At 35.9% G+C, this 17,090-nt stretch overlaps 1 protein-coding gene across 2 annotated transcripts; it reads left to right on the top strand.

The window, feature by feature from the left end:
- The first annotated feature begins 236 nt into the window (after positions 1-236).
- On the top strand, positions 237-16,995 carry LOC306882734 (FERM domain-containing protein 6-like). Of its 2 annotated transcripts, XM_079437586.1 has the most exons (15): positions 272-342; positions 1,126-1,206; positions 5,297-5,500; positions 5,722-5,812; positions 8,430-8,509; positions 8,798-8,874; positions 9,774-9,969; positions 10,338-10,493; positions 11,168-11,233; positions 12,281-12,349; positions 12,546-12,720; positions 13,771-14,040; positions 14,460-14,591; positions 15,296-15,363; positions 15,442-16,995. In XM_079437586.1, the coding sequence occupies exons 3-15, from the start codon at positions 5,423-5,425 to the stop codon at positions 15,691-15,693; spliced, it is 1,710 nt and encodes a 569-aa protein (XP_079293712.1). In that variant the 5' UTR covers positions 272-342; positions 1,126-1,206; positions 5,297-5,422; the 3' UTR covers positions 15,694-16,995. The 2 variants fall into 2 exon arrangements, with proteins under 2 accessions (XP_079293711.1, XP_079293712.1); XM_079437585.1 differs by lacking the exon at positions 1,126-1,206 and having other exon boundaries at positions 237-342.
- Positions 16,996-17,090: the final 95 nt, after the last annotated feature.

Below are 17,090 nucleotides of genomic sequence, written 5' to 3' on the forward strand. Positions count from 1 at the left end.
GAGGGTCATACATATTCATGAATTTGGGGGAGGGGAATTTTGTTTATATAGGTTTTTACCATGGACAGCCAGAGTTTTACAGTTTTCCCTCGCTATTTCAGTTTTATTGTACATTGACTGTTGACGCTGACAAATGCTACGTATTTAAATTAGTAGCAATGTGTAAGTTGTTAGTGCGGTGTAATGAAAGCTCCCCCCTCGCAGTAGTAATTTGGTTCAGTCCGATCCACAGCTCTGATTCTCTCATCAGGCAGGCAGAGAGCGCGAGCCTGTGTTTATGCGAGTTCTACTACAACAACATCAAACCTCAAAACAAACGTACCCTCGGGATTTTAATTAGCGGTAAGTGCATTTTTCACCTTTTAAGAGCATTTATTTATATTTGAAAGTCTAATGCATTAGTAGTTGCCGTTCAGCAGGTGTACAGAATAATTGTATCTACAATTATAAGATTATCTTAACAAATCACACGTTGGTTCCTTCATTCACATTGAATCCTGTAATTTGTTTGTTTGTTGTTGTTGCTTTCCTTCTGCAATATTTTGTCAAGTAATTAATTTATGGTCGTTTTTGCATGTTTTGCAGTTCAGTCATTAAAGCTGATGTGACCTCATACAATTATTAAGCAATTTGTTTTGAAATATTCCACCATAAAGCTTAATTCTGATTATTTTTGCATTTAATTTTTTTTTCTTTTCTTTGTACAGTCGTTACAGTTGAACTACCACCACATTAATATAAAACTAGTTAAAAACCTTTGGTTAACTTTTCATTAGTCATTAACAGAATTACGAGTGATATATCTATTCTAAATCTGGAAATTAGCCTGATTTGTGTGTTTTCATGAGTGATATTGAAACTTCTACAGTTACTCTCCCACCCATGAAGTTGCTCTGCAGGTTATTTCTTCATATAAATTGTGAGATAATGGTGTATGAGGACACAAGTACAGACAATGTACTGGATTTAATGCACAAGACTACAAAATATTGATCATAGATGAAAAATATATAGTCTTTAATCATATTAAACATAGCTGAATTGAACTTTGTGGCTGTGTGAACGGTACAGAACGGAAAGCAGTTGGAATTTAATTGCGGATATAACAGACTCACCCTCTGACAGGTCTAAACATGAATGTACATTCAACGGGCAGAGAGGTATGATGTTCATGACAAGATGATGAGTGTTTTTTCACAGCTACAGGTGGGTGGAAAACCGGCTTTTGACTTGTTCTCAGATCTTAGTAGTTGGCATTGCGCAATAACTCAAGGTGCCTTCCTGTAGGAACTTCATTTCGCTTGAAGTGCCTGTTTTATGCACCATCATTGGTCTCAGTTTTTCCTTAACAAACAAGCTCATCATACTTGTTACCCCGAGGCTTATCTGAATCGGTTTTCACTGGAATTGTCCTATAATTGACACGCACAGTGCTAAATGCATGTTTTTAGAGGTGTTGGGATTGTGACATAGGAAGGAAAACTCCTTAAGCACATAGCCGTAGTCTGTTGGTGTGTTTGTGCTGAAGATTTGTTCATGCTTCGAGGCTCGAGTGATACTCCTTTATCTGTCCTTACAGAGTAAGTGGCTTTTCCAGTCTGAAGAATGCATGCTAGATTGATTGTTGTTCTCAGAGAGGCGTGTGTGCCTGAAAGTTTGGTTTGTTTTAGAGTGACACTTTTCAGCAAAAAAACCTAAAAATGAATCAAATCAAAGTTAGAGAAAATTCTGTCTTCATTTATTCACCCAGTTGTTCCAAAACAGTTTGATTTTCTTTTTTTCCCCATAGAAAAATATTTTTTTTTGTGGACTTCTTTCTTGCAGCTACAATTAAGCTTGAATGCAAGGATGGAAAATGATTATAAAGCCTAAATGACTTGTTGGCTTTACTGTAAGTCTTACGATATCTTTAGACAGTTACCAATCATACTTTTGAGTGGGATATTTTCAATTAATCTTTTGAATTTGTGGTTCACAAACCCAGTCTGAATGATTCATTCACAAATTGATGGATTTGGTTCTTGTGTTCAGCTCTTTGATTCAGTCATCATTTGATCACAATGGTTAACAGCACTGGAGGGAAGGTTTATAGTGCAAAACTACTTCATATTCTGTGTCTTACACAAAATCGATACTTTTGTTGATATGATACTACTGTATATGGGGCTTCTGCATCCTTTTATGAAGACTAAAATTGAAGCACAGTCCTTATAATTTCTGCTTTTGTGTTACAATTTTGGTATTATTTATTATACTGATATAGTTTTATTATTTGTAATTTTTCAGTTTTTTTATCTTAGTAATTTTGTCATTTTAGTTTGTATTCACTTTATTTCAGTTTTTATTTAGCTAGTAATTTTTAGTGCGTCAGTTTAAACTCATTTCAGTTAGTTGACAAGGGATTTCTAAAACTTTGTTTTACATAGTTTTAGTTGTGATAATAACCTTGGTTTTGCCCAACATGAGGGTTAGTAAATGATGACAGAAGTAAAATTTTTGGCTGAACTGTTTCTTTAAGAGGTCTTGCACTTGCGCCCTCAGATCTAGACTGGTCCAGAGCAGAGGTCTCCAGACGGGTCAGATTTAATCCGATTAATTGATTTAAAGATAAACCCCCATAAATCCCACCCGGCAGAGAGTTGTACCACCTGAGGCTCTGTTGGGAGATGTGGTCACTGGCAAACCCTCTCTCTGACCTCACACACTTCCTCCTGGGACTGTTTGTGGAGGTGTTCAGGTCTCATTCACTTTCAGGTTGAACAAACAGGACTGTGGGTTTTGAGTTGGTTTGAAGTGTTAAACTGCAATTGAATTCATTTCGCTTCTTGTTGTTTGAGTTTCTAGATGTCTCTCTAAATAAATTATGAGCAGTTTGACAATGTCTGGTGCACATTTAATGCTGATATGTATGATATTGTGTTGACAAATAGAATTGAATTATAGCAAATGGGAGGTAAATATACCAGGGCTCAAAAATGATGCCCAGATGATCATTCAAGGCCAGTGTTGTTCTCTTACAACTGTTATCTGCTTGGGTTTTATGGTATTCAGAGTCTATACAATTGGTTTTGTTTGAAGTATTGGACATTGTTTTTGTGGTTTCTGATTTTAAAATGGCACAATGGTTAACTAGCTGTTTGTTGGCTAATTTATTCAAAAATGTGAGAAGAGTTGTGATAGTCTTGGAAGCATTAAACAAACAAGTAATGTTTTGCACTGCATGCCATCCAACGAAAGTGTATGCATGAAGGGAGAGATAATGCTTCTGTTAACTGATCGAAATAATCTCAAAACGACCAGACATTGGCTTGGATGATAATATTGGTCAATATACAGTACTTGTCTTATTTTGCTTCATTACACCTTTGAAATGACATCATTAGAGGTGTGTAGTTCACTCAGTGTTTGTTTCTGGTGTTGTTCCCAGTAAGTGATGAATGTCATTCTTCTGTTAACACAAAAGGCAGAACAACAACTTTGGTCAACCTTCACTGTCATTGTATGGGAAAAAAATGCAATAAAAGGAAACGTGACTGTCATTAACTTGCTGCCTAACATCGCCTGTTGTGTTCCATAGAAGAAACTAAGTCAAACAGGTTTGTAGCAACACAACAGGATCTTAATTTTTGGGTGAACTCTACCTTTATCGTCATATCTCAGTCTTCAACAAGCAGCTTGATTCCCCTGAGGCTGTAGCGGTTAACAGTAGCCTAGTAAGTTTATGTCTCGATTCAAGACTGACATCACTGTGGCTCTGAATCACCTGAACTTAAGCACACCCCTGTAAACTCAGTGTGAGAGAGAAACAGCATAATTACAGCCAATATCTAATTAATATAGAGAGCTTTATGTAAACATTTAGAATACATATGGTATTTGAACTTTAAAAAAAAAATACTTTTTTTGGTTTAGACTTTTAAGAAAAGCATTACAGTTTGTAGGGGATTAAATCCACCACTTGTGGTTGTTAAATGTTAAAGGAATAGTTCACCCAAAATAGTTAACTCCCCCTCTGGCTATTCAAAATGTAGATGAGTTTATTTCTTCATCTGAACAGATTCGGATAAATTTAGCATTGCATCATACTCGCCAGTGGATCCACTGCAGTGAAGAATGAGTGTCGTTAGAAAGAGAGACAAAACGGCTGATAAAAACATCACAATAATCCACACAACTCCAGTCCATAAATTAACTTCTTATGAAGTGTAAAGATGCATGTTTGTAAGAAACAAATCCATCATCAGGAAATTTAAACCAGAAAAAAACATATGATTAAGTCATATGGATTGATTCTGGATTACTGTGATGTTTTTATCAGCTGTTTGGACTCTCATTCTGACGGCACCCATTCACTTGAATACCATCTTGGATAGCCTGAGGGTGAGGGTACTTTGCCAGGACACCTGTGTGAAAATGGTCAAAAGTAATGACAAAAATTGCATTTACAGTCATGAATTTTAAGTGTGACTTAAGTGTCCAAATACATTTTTGGGGTCACTGTACAGCAGAATGGGTGTAAAATGACAAATTATAGGGTAGTTTTGTATCTACAGGACAATTTTGAGGTATTTCAGTTTAGTGAAAACATACATCAGGTGAAATATGTCAAACAATGTGAGGAATGCAGCTGCGGCCTGTGATTTTTTTTTTTTTTTTTTTTTTTTTTTTCTCACAGGTGAGCTTATCTACATTATAGCAAAAGTGAAGTTCCACAGACACGATAAGATTGTCCAATAAAATTTACCACAGTATCTGCGAGACTCATTGTTTAGTATTAATTTCATTATTACATAATTGCATATTTATATAATCTGACTCAACTGGGCAGATTGTGAAATGTAATGAGCTTTTATTGCATGATTGAACAGGGGGAAAGGTTGCATGAAATATGAGTGCAGGATAAAACCTCATATTCCATCGCAGACATCATCAACATTTCTGGACAGTCTAGACGTTTTAATTACCCCAGTGTTTCTTTTTTTGCTTTGTTTTGTGTTTTAAAATATGAGAAAAGAACATTAGCAGATATTTCAGCATAGAGCTCATCATTGTTCAATTATTATATTGTTAGTTTGCAAAGGCAACCAAAACTGTTACAATGGCTCACACTTAAGGTCATTTAATAAATTGTCCCACCCATTTGTATTTTTGACATGAATGATATCTAATATCATAAAGTTTGTTGAGGAGAGGTGTGCTATTACTTTTATGATTTCCACCTTGCGGATGATAAGATGGGCAAAAAATCCTATAGTTACATTTAAGGAGATTCTGGTTTGTTTGTGTTCTTTTACAGATATTCAAAATGAAGGAGCCAATACCTTTAGGCAAAGCATCTTGAAGAGAAAGAGGCCAGTGTGAGTGAGTGTGTGACTGTACGTGTGTGTACGCATGTGTGTATGTGGATGAGCTTTCATAGGCCATGTCTGTCCCCACCAAACAAGAGAGGACAGTATGTGTCCTCCTTCCCACCAAGGAGACATTGGACATCACGGTGGGGGTAAATATTCAGCACTTGTAATATTTCATATTGTGATTTGCAGCAATGACAAAAAAGCAATAACATGCTTAAGGCTGTACTTTATATTGTTATATACAGTATATAAAATGTGCAGATGTGTGTTTATTGAGTTGAATGCAAGCATTTAGAATCAGAATGGATTTTAAAATCATGTTTTTGTACCTGATTCATTGTCAAATCTGTTTTTCTTTTCCTCCAAGCTGAAAGCAACGGGTCAAGATGTGTTTCATCGTGTCTGTGAGCTTCTCGGGGTTAAAGAGCTGCACTACTTCGGATTAACTTTAGTCAAAAGTAAGAATTGATTCTTCCCGATTACTGTGTACCCTTCAAATCTTTCAGTGAACAGTTCTTAAAAGAACCATTTTTTTCTTAGCGTAAAGAACATTGTAATAATCTAGAGACCCTTTTCCACTATAAAAACCTTTTGTGCAATGGAAAGTTGAAGGTTCTACATGGAACCATATATGTGAAAGAACCTTGTTTTTGAGAATGTATGTGAATCTCAAATGACGTTGTTTTTGTGTCTACTGTAAATGGAAATTGTAACCACATTTGAGTTGCTTTATTTGTTTTTACTGAAGATTTTCAAATGCAAATGCTTACAGCTCAAGGCCTTGGTTGTTTGCCAGTTCAAGCAATGTATGAACTGCACCTGAATGACATAATCTGCAAAGACACAAACTTGCCTTTATTCCCAGGGAAATATGAATGAAATCCATTTAAATCTAATGTGGCATGTATGTGATTTTTCCCATTCCAATCAGACTCTCTCTATTAAGAAGAGTTTGTTCGCTCAGTCTTTTTTTGTTTTCCTTTTCAACCTCAAAAGCCTCATTCCAGCTTCTTCTTCACTTGAATACCTTTTTACGATTTTGTGTCACTCTCCTCTTGAACAAGAGCATCTTTGTTTTTGTGTATTTGAGGGCTGGTGACCCCTGAGGCTTGGAATCAAGCTATATTAACCGAAGCCTGGAATTCACCATGATTCACCATTTCAGTGCAGAGAGGCAGCGGGAGAGAGCGATTGATATTGGCTGAGCGTTTAGCAGGGTCACAACCTTCTCGTCATGAACCTCGGATAAAGAGACAGCGAGTCAGAAAGAGTTTGAGTCATTTAGTGAGGGAGGTAGTGATGCGACGTTAGCAGTGATAAATGGACAGAACGTGAACTTGCGCTTTTGAAAACAACAAAGTTTTAACAAAGTGTTTACATACATTTTTCTGTGTTTGTATAGATACTGAAACAAACAATATAAACATTCTGACAGCAAAACTAAAACTTAATATGAATTACTTTATTATTAAAAATTTTCATAATCATTCATAAGTTGACATATCAATGTGTCCTATGGTGTGACAGCAAAAATGTAAAAAAAAAAAAACTCTAACATTGAAGATAAACCTCTCTCATGCTATTTGTAACTAAGAATGAAGATACATTTTTCTCATGTTATTTGTATGTTAACTTTTTTTTCTACATTTTTGCCATGTCACACCATAGGACACAGTCCAATTTTTATTTGTCATCTACCCTTATATAAAACAGATGAAAAGAGTTTTTGCTGCTTAATATTTTTATGTAAACTGTGATACACTACCATTCAGACGTTGAGAGGAAATATGATAAAAAAAACAAACAAAAAAAACTTTTATCCAGCAAGGATACATTAAATTGATCAAAAGTAATCAAACCAATGTAAAAAATTATATTTCAAATAAATCCTGTTATTTTGAACTTTCTAGAATCCTGAAAAAAATGTGTCATGGTTTCCACAAAAATATTCAGCAGCACAACTGTTTTCAACATTTATAATAAAAATAAATATGTATTTTTTAATAAAATGTTTTTACATTTTATTTCTGAACTCGTGTGCACGAAAAGCAGCAAATCGGCATATTAGAATGATTTCTTAAGGATCATGTAAAACTGTAAACTGGAGTAATGATGCTGAAAACTCAGTGGAATAAATTACATTATAAAATAGATTCAAATTCAATACACTTATTTCAAACTGCAGTAATATTTCACAGTAGTATACTTTTACTATATATTTTTAACCAAATAAAGGCAGCCTTTGTGAGCATAAGAGACTTCTTTTAAAAACATAAAAAATCTTAATCATTCCAGACTTTTGACCAGTAGTGTATATAGACTATACTGTATGAATATAATAGAGTATAAATATGAATGATGTCTTATGTTTGCATATTTTAAAAATAAGATTGCTTAATTTTATTAATTGATTATTTTACAAAAATATATGAAGAAATAATAATCCTAACCCTAATAATAATGTTCTTTATATAAATTCTAAAAATATTTTTAAATAATGGTATTTGAAATTTAGTGTAAAGTGTAATGATTTGCATTTTTGATGCTGACAGTACATTGATATTGTACATGTCAGTGTCTATTCAAACATATGATAATCTATGTATGTATCACTACTTTGCATACAAATACTAAAGAGGTCACGTTAGCAAATGAAATAAATCACATGGACCACTTGAATGAAAAGGATGTGCTTGAAACATTGTTTCTAAACACTTAGGAGCTACATCTCCTTTCATTTTCCATTGTGACATTTATTTAAACCATCTTAATTCCATTCTTGCACAAGCTCCTTTTTAGAAGTGTTTACACGATTTACTCAAAGCGCTAGAATTCTTTTGCAATCGCTCTGGCATGAGACTGCTAGTTTTTATTGGGGTAAGTTTTGTCTGCGGTTGGGGTTGTTGCATACCAGGCCCTGCGTTCACCAATGGCTCAACGGGTCTTTTCATTCCAGTCGTCTCCCTAATTGAGGTCATTGTTGGGCAGATTTCATGCATGAATTCTTGATGCCATTGTTTGCATGCCGAAAGCATTTACGCTTGTTTCCTGTGTGTCCTTTCTGGGCTGTTATAGACAATGAGCACATCTTTCTGGACTTGGAAGAGAAACTTGCCAAGTACTTTCCTAAGGAGTGGAAACAGGACTCAGGGAAGGTGAGCATAACACGGTCCTTCATCATTATCAGAAGCACCATGGTGTTCTTTTACATATCTGTAAATACCATGGTTCATCAATGACATAATCTTAGACATATAAATAGTGTTGTAATTCTATTGATTCCATCACAGTATCACTGTACCATGTGCTCCGTGCTCCCTGTGGTCATCAGGACACTTACAGTATGCAGATAAACACTAGTAGGCCGGTCGGGATGTGGGAGTGACTTCATAATGAGGGGGTTGCCACAGTAACCTAGTCAAGCCTGTTCTTTCTCTCGGCAGGGGTCACAGAGGAGGTCAATCCCTCCCCTGCTCTGTCTGAAGGTCCAGTACTATGTGGAGAACGGCAGACTCATCTGGTAAGAAACAGGCCAGAGATTCCCGAACGTTTGAAGGGAGGAACCCTCTCCCTGGCCTCTTTCCTTCATTAGTTTTAATCCACCAGGGGGTGAGGCCTTGAGTGGGCTTGTGATCTGGTTTTTATGTGGCCTGTCTTTTGAAAGCTGTTTTTATTAGAAAGAATTTTCCTCTCTCATCTGGGTGTGGTGTAACTGAAAACTGCTTATAATGAAACTCAGCCTAACTTTAGATTTTATTAAATGTGGGAAATGAGTGGAGGATTTTGAAAATAGACTGAGTTGACCCAAAAATGAAAATTCTGTCATTAATTACTCATCCTCATGCTGTTCCAAACCAAGACCTCTGTTCATCTTTGGAACACACATGAAGATATTTTTGATGAAATCCGAGAGCTTTCTGACCCTCCATTATTTTAACAATGTCCTTATTACGTTTCTGGGCCTGAGAACATTTCAGTTACATTGCTGTCTATGGAGGGACAGAAAGCTCTCGGATTTCATCAAAAATATCTTAATTTGTGTTCTGAAGATGAACGTAGGTCTTATGGGTTTGGAACGACAAGACATTTATATTTCGAGGGGTGAGAACCAGAAGGGCGTAAGTGACATTTCACCATCTTTACAGGAGAGCCAAAGCTAAAATTTTTACCATAGTTTGATCTGACTTAGTGTACTGATTTCAGTTGTTTATAATACAAATTTGTACACTCTTGGATGGCAGTACTTTTGCCAGTAGAAATATCTCATTGAGAGCTTTCATTATATATCTCCATTTCACCAAAAGTGTCACTTACGCCCATCTGGTTCTCACCCCTCGATTTGATGTCTAGTTTATTTTTCTCATGCTTTTATTCTTACTCTTTTTTTTTTTTTTTTTTTTTTTTCTTCTGTGCTCTCAGTGAGCGTAAAGCAAGAAAACTGTACTACTATGATCTGCGGGAACGTGTCCTGCGCTCAGAATGCCGACAGCAGGAGGAAGTGTATTTCCAGCTGGCAGGATACGCACTACAGGCCGATCACTCTGACCACCCCTCAGAAAGCCACAGTCAGGGACACGCTGTGAATTTCCAAACCAAAGAATACTTTCCACCCTGGGTAAATCTTCATTAGAGTGTATAAAATACAATCTCATACATTTGCATCCAAGCAAGAGGTGCTTACTTTGTTTTTAATCATATAAAGATTTGGTTTAAATTGAAAAGTCCAGTATTTGTGGTATTTGGATGGTGGTATGCTATAGTCTTTACCAAGGTTTTTAACTAACAAGACTTTCTTGGACAACCAGCTTCATCGGAAAGACCATGCTGATTGACTAGAATTTTTTGAAAAGCACAAAACCAGCAAATTTTTGTTGTGTTTTTACAGCAGGGGTTTGATTAAATTTTTTTGTAAGTCTAATAAAGCACAGTAAGAGCCCACACTCCTTTCATAATCACACGTGACCCGTGTCTGCTCTCTCATAGATAATTGCGAAGCGTGGCATTGACTACCTGCTGTGTCACGGGCCCAAGGTTCATAAAGAGCTGGGGGGGATGTCCTCGCGTGACGCTATCCTGCTGTTTATCAGAGAATCTTGCCGTCTGGAGGATGTCCCAGTCACCTTTTATCGCCTACAGAAGGTCAGAGGTTATGCATGGTTATCAGAATGTCTTGCGGTAGGTCAAGACATTCTCCGTTGTGGAATGTAGGGAGGTTTTGAAAATATTTTCATCAAAGTAGAAGTTAGGTGAAGTAATATCTGCACTACTACTGGCACCTGATGGAACTGCAGTCTGCTTGATTGAGTAATATTATAACAGCAGCTCAACCAATGCTAGAATGATCTCTGCAGGATCATGTGACAGAAAATTAAAAGAAATTGTAGTAATATTTCAATTTTAGTATTTGATCAAATAAATGCAACCTGGGTAAGCATAAGAGACTTCTTTAAAAAAATGTACACCAAAAAGACAAACTCTTAAGGTCCTTGCACACTGACTCCAAAATTGTTGTATGCGTTTTTTCGTATTTGTCATCCTTTCCTATCAAAATGCTTGCTACAGATGCTAAAACACAGAAAATCGAACCTGGTCCGAATTCTATATGATGGCTGAAAATTTTGGTGTAAACATGATTGACACAACATCAGGTCATATTTATTTTTTATCGTGCAAAATTTTGGATGAGAATTTCGGACTCGGTGTGGAATGACCTTTACTGACCCCAAACTAACTAACTATCTATCCATCTATCCATCTATCATTCAATCTTTCATTACAAAGTGTGTTACTAAGCCTGTGTCTTTTTCCTGTAGGACAAGAAAGAAGAGAAAGGTTCAGCGCTCCTTGGACTCACTCTACGAGGAATGCAAGTGTATCAGGTGTGTGTTTGTGAATGCGTGAGGCATTTTTCTTGGCATTAAAAACAGGGAAAAACTCTTCTTGTATATAAATTGCAGCAGTGCAAAAATTGGACACAGCAACATCGCAACAGTAGTTGTTGCACATCACCTGAAATCACTAGCCCTTATTGAAAATGATAGACTTCTGGTTGCTTTTCCCTGCAAAGCACATGTGAATGACCTACTTCATTGTGCATCATTCTGTGATTCATTTCAGTCCTGTGTTTTCTCTTTGAGCCGGTGCACTAATCACAATGATAGAGCTCTCCAGATAGGCCTGACTGGAATGCATATATTAGACGGTTCAGTCCATAAACAGGGATTTGGAGTGCATGCCTTTCCCCTTAGTCCTCTGATCTACCCGTTAAAGCGACTAGGGTCGGATTAAACTAAGGGCCCTGTGTCTAAGAGATAAAAGACCCAGTGTGGTGAGGCCCTGACCCCAACCTTAAATGGGCTCCCCTTCTGCTTTGATAAAAAACAGGATTTATATATTACTCCTTTCTCAAACTGCCAAATAAACTTATATTACAAATAATCTAACAAATGATCTGTGGAAGTGGGTTTTGTAGCAAGTAGGGTTAGGAGATCTAAATGTTAGTTCCATTTTCGAAAAACTACTTCTGAATAATTTGGGTTGCAATGAACTTATTTGTAATAGAATAAATTATAAAATTCTATAAAAATGTTATGTATACTTAGTTTTTTTCTTATATAAATAGTAATATGTTATCTAATATGAGCACTATTGTAATATTAATATAAAAATTATTATAAAAAATCTAAATGCTCTATTTAAAAAAATAAATACAATTAATATTGTTTTTTAGAGTTTTATGAAATATAATTAGGACCAATTATTTGGCTTTCTTAAAAGGAATAAAAGAATCAGTAATAGAATCATAAAGGAACCTGAAGCATTTAGTGGAATCAGAATCTGAGCCATGTAACTTTCTAACAAATCCCATTCTTCTGACTTGACCCTTTTCATGTGACAGAGGCCTTGCTTTTTTTTTTTTTTTGCAGGAGGTGAACAATGTGCGTGATCTGCTGTATGACTTTCCCTGGTTTCACGTGGGACGGCTCACCTTTCTGGTAACATTTAATGTTATTGCTTGTTACAATATTAGATCACACCAGACCTCACTGTTTCTCCCTCATTTCAAGTGATTTTTGGTTGATTTATTTTAACTCCTTGATGTGATTTGAATTGTGATGCTTGAACACCTGCTCTAACATTAAAAGTTACTTTTTACAAATACAGAGGTTCTGTGTTCTGCTCTCTGCACAGGGGAAGAAGTTTGAGATCCAGCCGGATGGTTTGCCCTCAGCGAGGAAGCTGGTGTACTACACGGGTTCGGCTTTTCGTTCCCGACATCTTCTGCTGCATTTAAGTTCCTGTCACCGATTGTACCTCAGTTTGCAGCCTGCGCTCAAACACCTGCGGCAGCTGGAGGAGACCGAGGGTGTGTGTCCATATAATATTCATCTACAGGCCCTTCATACTTGCTTTGTAGTATGATTTTGTTTTGTTTTCTTCTCAGTGGAGTTGGTTTTATTATAGCCCGTTAGTTTATTGACTTCAGAGATCTCACAAAAACTATTTTTATGTAAGCAAGTACTTATAATGATGTCTTTATTTTCATTTCCACTTCTCAGTAATCTGCAGATTTATTTTGATTATAGTAGTGAGTACTGGAGAAAGAAATTTCAGGAAAATAATGTCATACAAACAATCTTAATGGCTTTGGAAAATAGTTATGGAAAAAAATAGGCTTCATTTTCTTTAACACTAAATAGAGGTGACAGTGTCAAGGAAATAGAGTATAAAAGAATAAACTGTTTTCTCATATTCTTTTTCTTTGAAACAGTCACCTCTGGCTTCATGATTGCAATATTTGAATAAAGCATTTTTTTTATAAAGGTGCTTTTTATTTTTGTATTGTGAAAAGCCCTATACAAATATACCTGAATTGAATGGAAAAATAAGGTGATCAGATTTCTAAAATAGAAACTAGTTTAGTGGTCAAAAGATAATCAATATCTCTCTTGTTATTGCTTATAAAGCTAAAAATGGGTACAATGCATTTTTGTATGTTTGTGTTTTGGGTTTCTATGAGATTATAATACTTAATTATTATTAAGCATTTAGTTAATACAATTCAGCAAATTGCACAATGGTAAATAGTAACCCTTTCAAGGATCAAACGGTTCAAAACAGTATTATAACAAAATTCTGACTTTACAAAAACACATTACAAAATTTAAATAAATTAGATAAATACAATTATATTGAACTTGTATTTTCTAATTGGATTTAATATTTTCACACGGAAAACGAGAGACCTGGTCACCCTATTGAAAAATATATATATTTTTTTCCCCTTTCATTTTGGTTGTAGCAAGACCTAAATATGTTAAAGCATTTGTGAGAATCACCCTTATTAGTAAAATAATTATGCTGCCATGTCAGGCTGTTTTGGATTAAATATTTTTTTCTCACTTTTCGGATCCAGAAAAGAAGAGGTACCGTGAATCGTACATCAGTGATGAGCTAGACCTGGATCAGCAGTGCAGCGAGGGCAGTCCTCGTCTGTCTCGACAATCCACCAGCAGCTCTGGCATTGAGGCGGACACCAGGCAAAACAGCATCTCCGTAGAGATGGTTTCCATGGAGGAGAAGGAAAAGTCCTTCATCTCTGCTGTCAGTCACGACTCCTTACGCACCTCTGGCATTGACACAAGTAGCAAAGCTCGGACTGATGAAGATGAGTGGCAGGAGGAAGGTGAGGGTCAAACAACTTTAGTCATAATCAGTATTAAAAAATATATACAACTACATTTATAATCAACATTTCTCTAAACTCATCTGCCAACTGATTCACATTTCATTTGCTGGGCTTGAATACTTGTGCAGTTGTTTTGCAACAGTGTAAAATGTCACGCTCATCAATTTGACATGGTCTGCTGACAGATAGGCATTGCTGGGATTCCTTGCATATGTACTGCTGGAAAGACCAAGATGAAGCTGTAGAGGTTGTTCTGAAGTTATTTAGTTTCTTTGCTCAGCCAGCTTGACCTGCAAAATGTCACGTTTGCAGTGAAAGTGAAAGACAAAATCATTTGTCACAACACATTAGATTTACGACAAGGTTAAGCACAGATTAACCCATGATGGACTGTTTGTGATGAAATCTGAATGTAGATTTGCAGGATGTGGTGAAGGAGCCCGGGGAGGTCTCTGTGGACGACCCTGTGGATATCTTGCGATTGGCTGAGCTGCTAGAGGGCATGTCTGTCGACTGTCCCACCATCCAATCAGACACTGAATTTAAAGGTGATGATTTAGGACACTTTCAAACTATTCTAATCTGATACATCCAATCTGAAATCTGATCTACATTATTTGATCTGTTTCTGATTCATTTGTATCTAATAATTTAAATTATTATTTTTCATTGTAGCAGAACATAAAAATAAAAAAAAGTTTTTGATATTAATGTTTTTGAAAGACTTCTAAAACAAGCTCACCAAGGCTGAATTCACTTGATCAAAAATACAGTAAAAACAGTAATGTTGTGAAATATTATTACAATTTAAAATAACTGTTTTCTATTTTAATATATTTAAAAATGTAATTTATTCCTGTGATGGCAAAGCTAAATTTTCAGTTGTTACTCCAGTCTTCAGTATCACATGATTGTTGATTGCTAAAGAAATTAATTAGTATTTTATTGAAACCAGGTGTGCTGCTTAATAAGATTTTTTTTAAATAGTATTTTTTTTTATGTAAGTCTTAACTGTCACTTCTGATCAATTTAATGCATATTTGCTCAATAAAAGTATTAATTACTTTCCTAAACTTTTAAACAGCAGTGTATATATTGAATGTAAACAGATGGGACCAAAAATCAGTGTGTCAAAATATTGTATTAGGCCTTAAAACAGAAATGCTATTTTTTTTGACAATTTTGAAATACAGTTAATCGATATTTGCCAGAATATAAATCTGATCCTGTTTACTGTAACGACTGTTTCCAGGTTTACAAATGAGTTCAGTTACAGGCAACGATCAAGTTGACCATTGTGATCCAGACAGCATGAAACAGGTTTGCCGTCTCTGTCTTCTCCGATCTTTCCCTTTCCATTCCTTCATCATGTCACTAATTGCTCATTACCCATTACAGGTTTCAAATCAGAAGTCTCGTAACCCAGCCGACCGCTACAGTCTGAGCCTGGATGATGTGCGACTATATTCCCCTCTTCTCCCTCTGGGAACATCATCGGCTCCAGTCACCTCCGTCAGCTACACGTTTGGGCTTCCGCATCCCCCAACCAGCCTGTGTCCGGACACTTCTTCATTCTGTGTGCAGCGCTCCACGAACTGCCCATCTCTGGACCTGCTGGATGATAACCAGCCGCTGGAGCTTGTCCTTTAAGAAACTGAGAAGACCACAGCTTCCTGTTGTCTGAAGCACTAACAGGACACATTTTCATCAGGAATTTTTTTTAAAAGTCAACCAACACTCAGATGTGTTTCTATGCTGTTCAACAGCAGGACAATATGAACAATTGTGGGTTGTTTTACAGATTATATAACATGTAGAACTTTCTACAGAACGTGTTAATCTTAGAAGAGTCAGGCATTACTACGCTAAAACTATGTCCTTGATAAAACCTTCTCTTCCAAGTAAATTCTAACCGGCTGTGACTACAATAAGCAACAAGAGGTCCCGCCCACAGTGAACTTTCATTGGTCCAAATCCTGTTCTGCATGGCTGAACTGTATATTAAACATCAAAACGAAACATTTTCACATTCTTTGTGGAAAGACAAATTACCTGTTGGTTCACACCTAGTTAGGACATGGTGTAACATGTTATGCTACAAAGTTTGGAAACGCTAGACCTCTAAATTTCACATTTGCTCTAAAATGGCTTGAGAATGTCAAAATGTAATGTAATTCAGCAACATTCTCTGAATTATATTATGAATACAGACAGAATATACCAGAAAATCCACTTAGAAGACAAAAACATGTCTTGTACTCATGCAATAAAATGCCACACTTTCCTTTAAACAAAGACTTTTAACTTGGAATACCGTTTAATATTTGTGATCACAGTTACATTATTAATCTCAATACATCAACTTATTCAGCCATGTACAATAGCTCAGTGGTTAATCATATCAGACATGATACATTAATTCACGTTCACTGTCTTTGGAGTCATTTTTGGTCATGAAACACATTGAATACGCACAATACTTGTGTTCAGACAATACTCTTGTTCCCAAGTTACAAAGCATGTGTGAACCCGCTTAAACCTGCAGTCAGGATTGGAATAAGGTTAAAAGGTCAAACCAAAATATTCCATGCATGTATTTTTGTGAGATCTAACCACTGGTTTAATATAATATAAGTTCTTTACTACACAAGTAATGTTGAACTGTGATGAACTTTTAAATGAACGATAAGAACAAAGACTTGTTCGCTGTATACAGATCATGTTTGTTTTGTTCAGGATACATGGAGCTCTTTTGATTTCGATAATGACAAAACACACATCAAGCCCTCAGAGCTTGTGTGCATAATGGTGGGTGTAATTTCTTTATCTATGTATTGTAAACACACATCCTATTAAAAGTATGCCCATATATGTGTTCCTTTCAGTGAAAGGAAAAACAATAAGAATGAATAGTATGAATAAACATAGATGGTGTTAAATTCAGTAGTACAATATGTGTATGTGTTTTTCATTACATAGAAAACATAGATGAAGATGACAGAATTTTCATTTGTGGGTGAACTATCCCTTTAAGAACTGATTGATTT

This window comes from Barbus barbus, assembly GCF_936440315.1.
Source record: "Barbus barbus genome assembly, chromosome: 16".
In the NCBI taxonomy this organism is placed as follows: Eukaryota; Metazoa; Chordata; class Actinopteri; order Cypriniformes; family Cyprinidae; genus Barbus; species Barbus barbus.

What these genes read in the sequence shown, in the direction of transcription:
- LOC306882734 (XM_079437585.1), top strand. Translation starts at nt 5,423, where the DNA reads ATGTCTGTCCCCACCAAACAAGAGAGGACAGTATGTGTCCTCCTTCCC. An exon ending in CGGATTAACTTTAGTCAAAA is followed by an intron (nt 5,813 to 8,429) that starts GTAAGAATTGAT and finishes GGGCTGTTATAG; the next exon opens with ACAATGAGCACATCTTTCTG. An exon ending in GCAGCTGGAGGAGACCGAGG is followed by an intron (nt 12,721 to 13,770) that starts GTGTGTGTCCAT and finishes TTTCGGATCCAG; the next exon opens with AAAAGAAGAGGTACCGTGAA.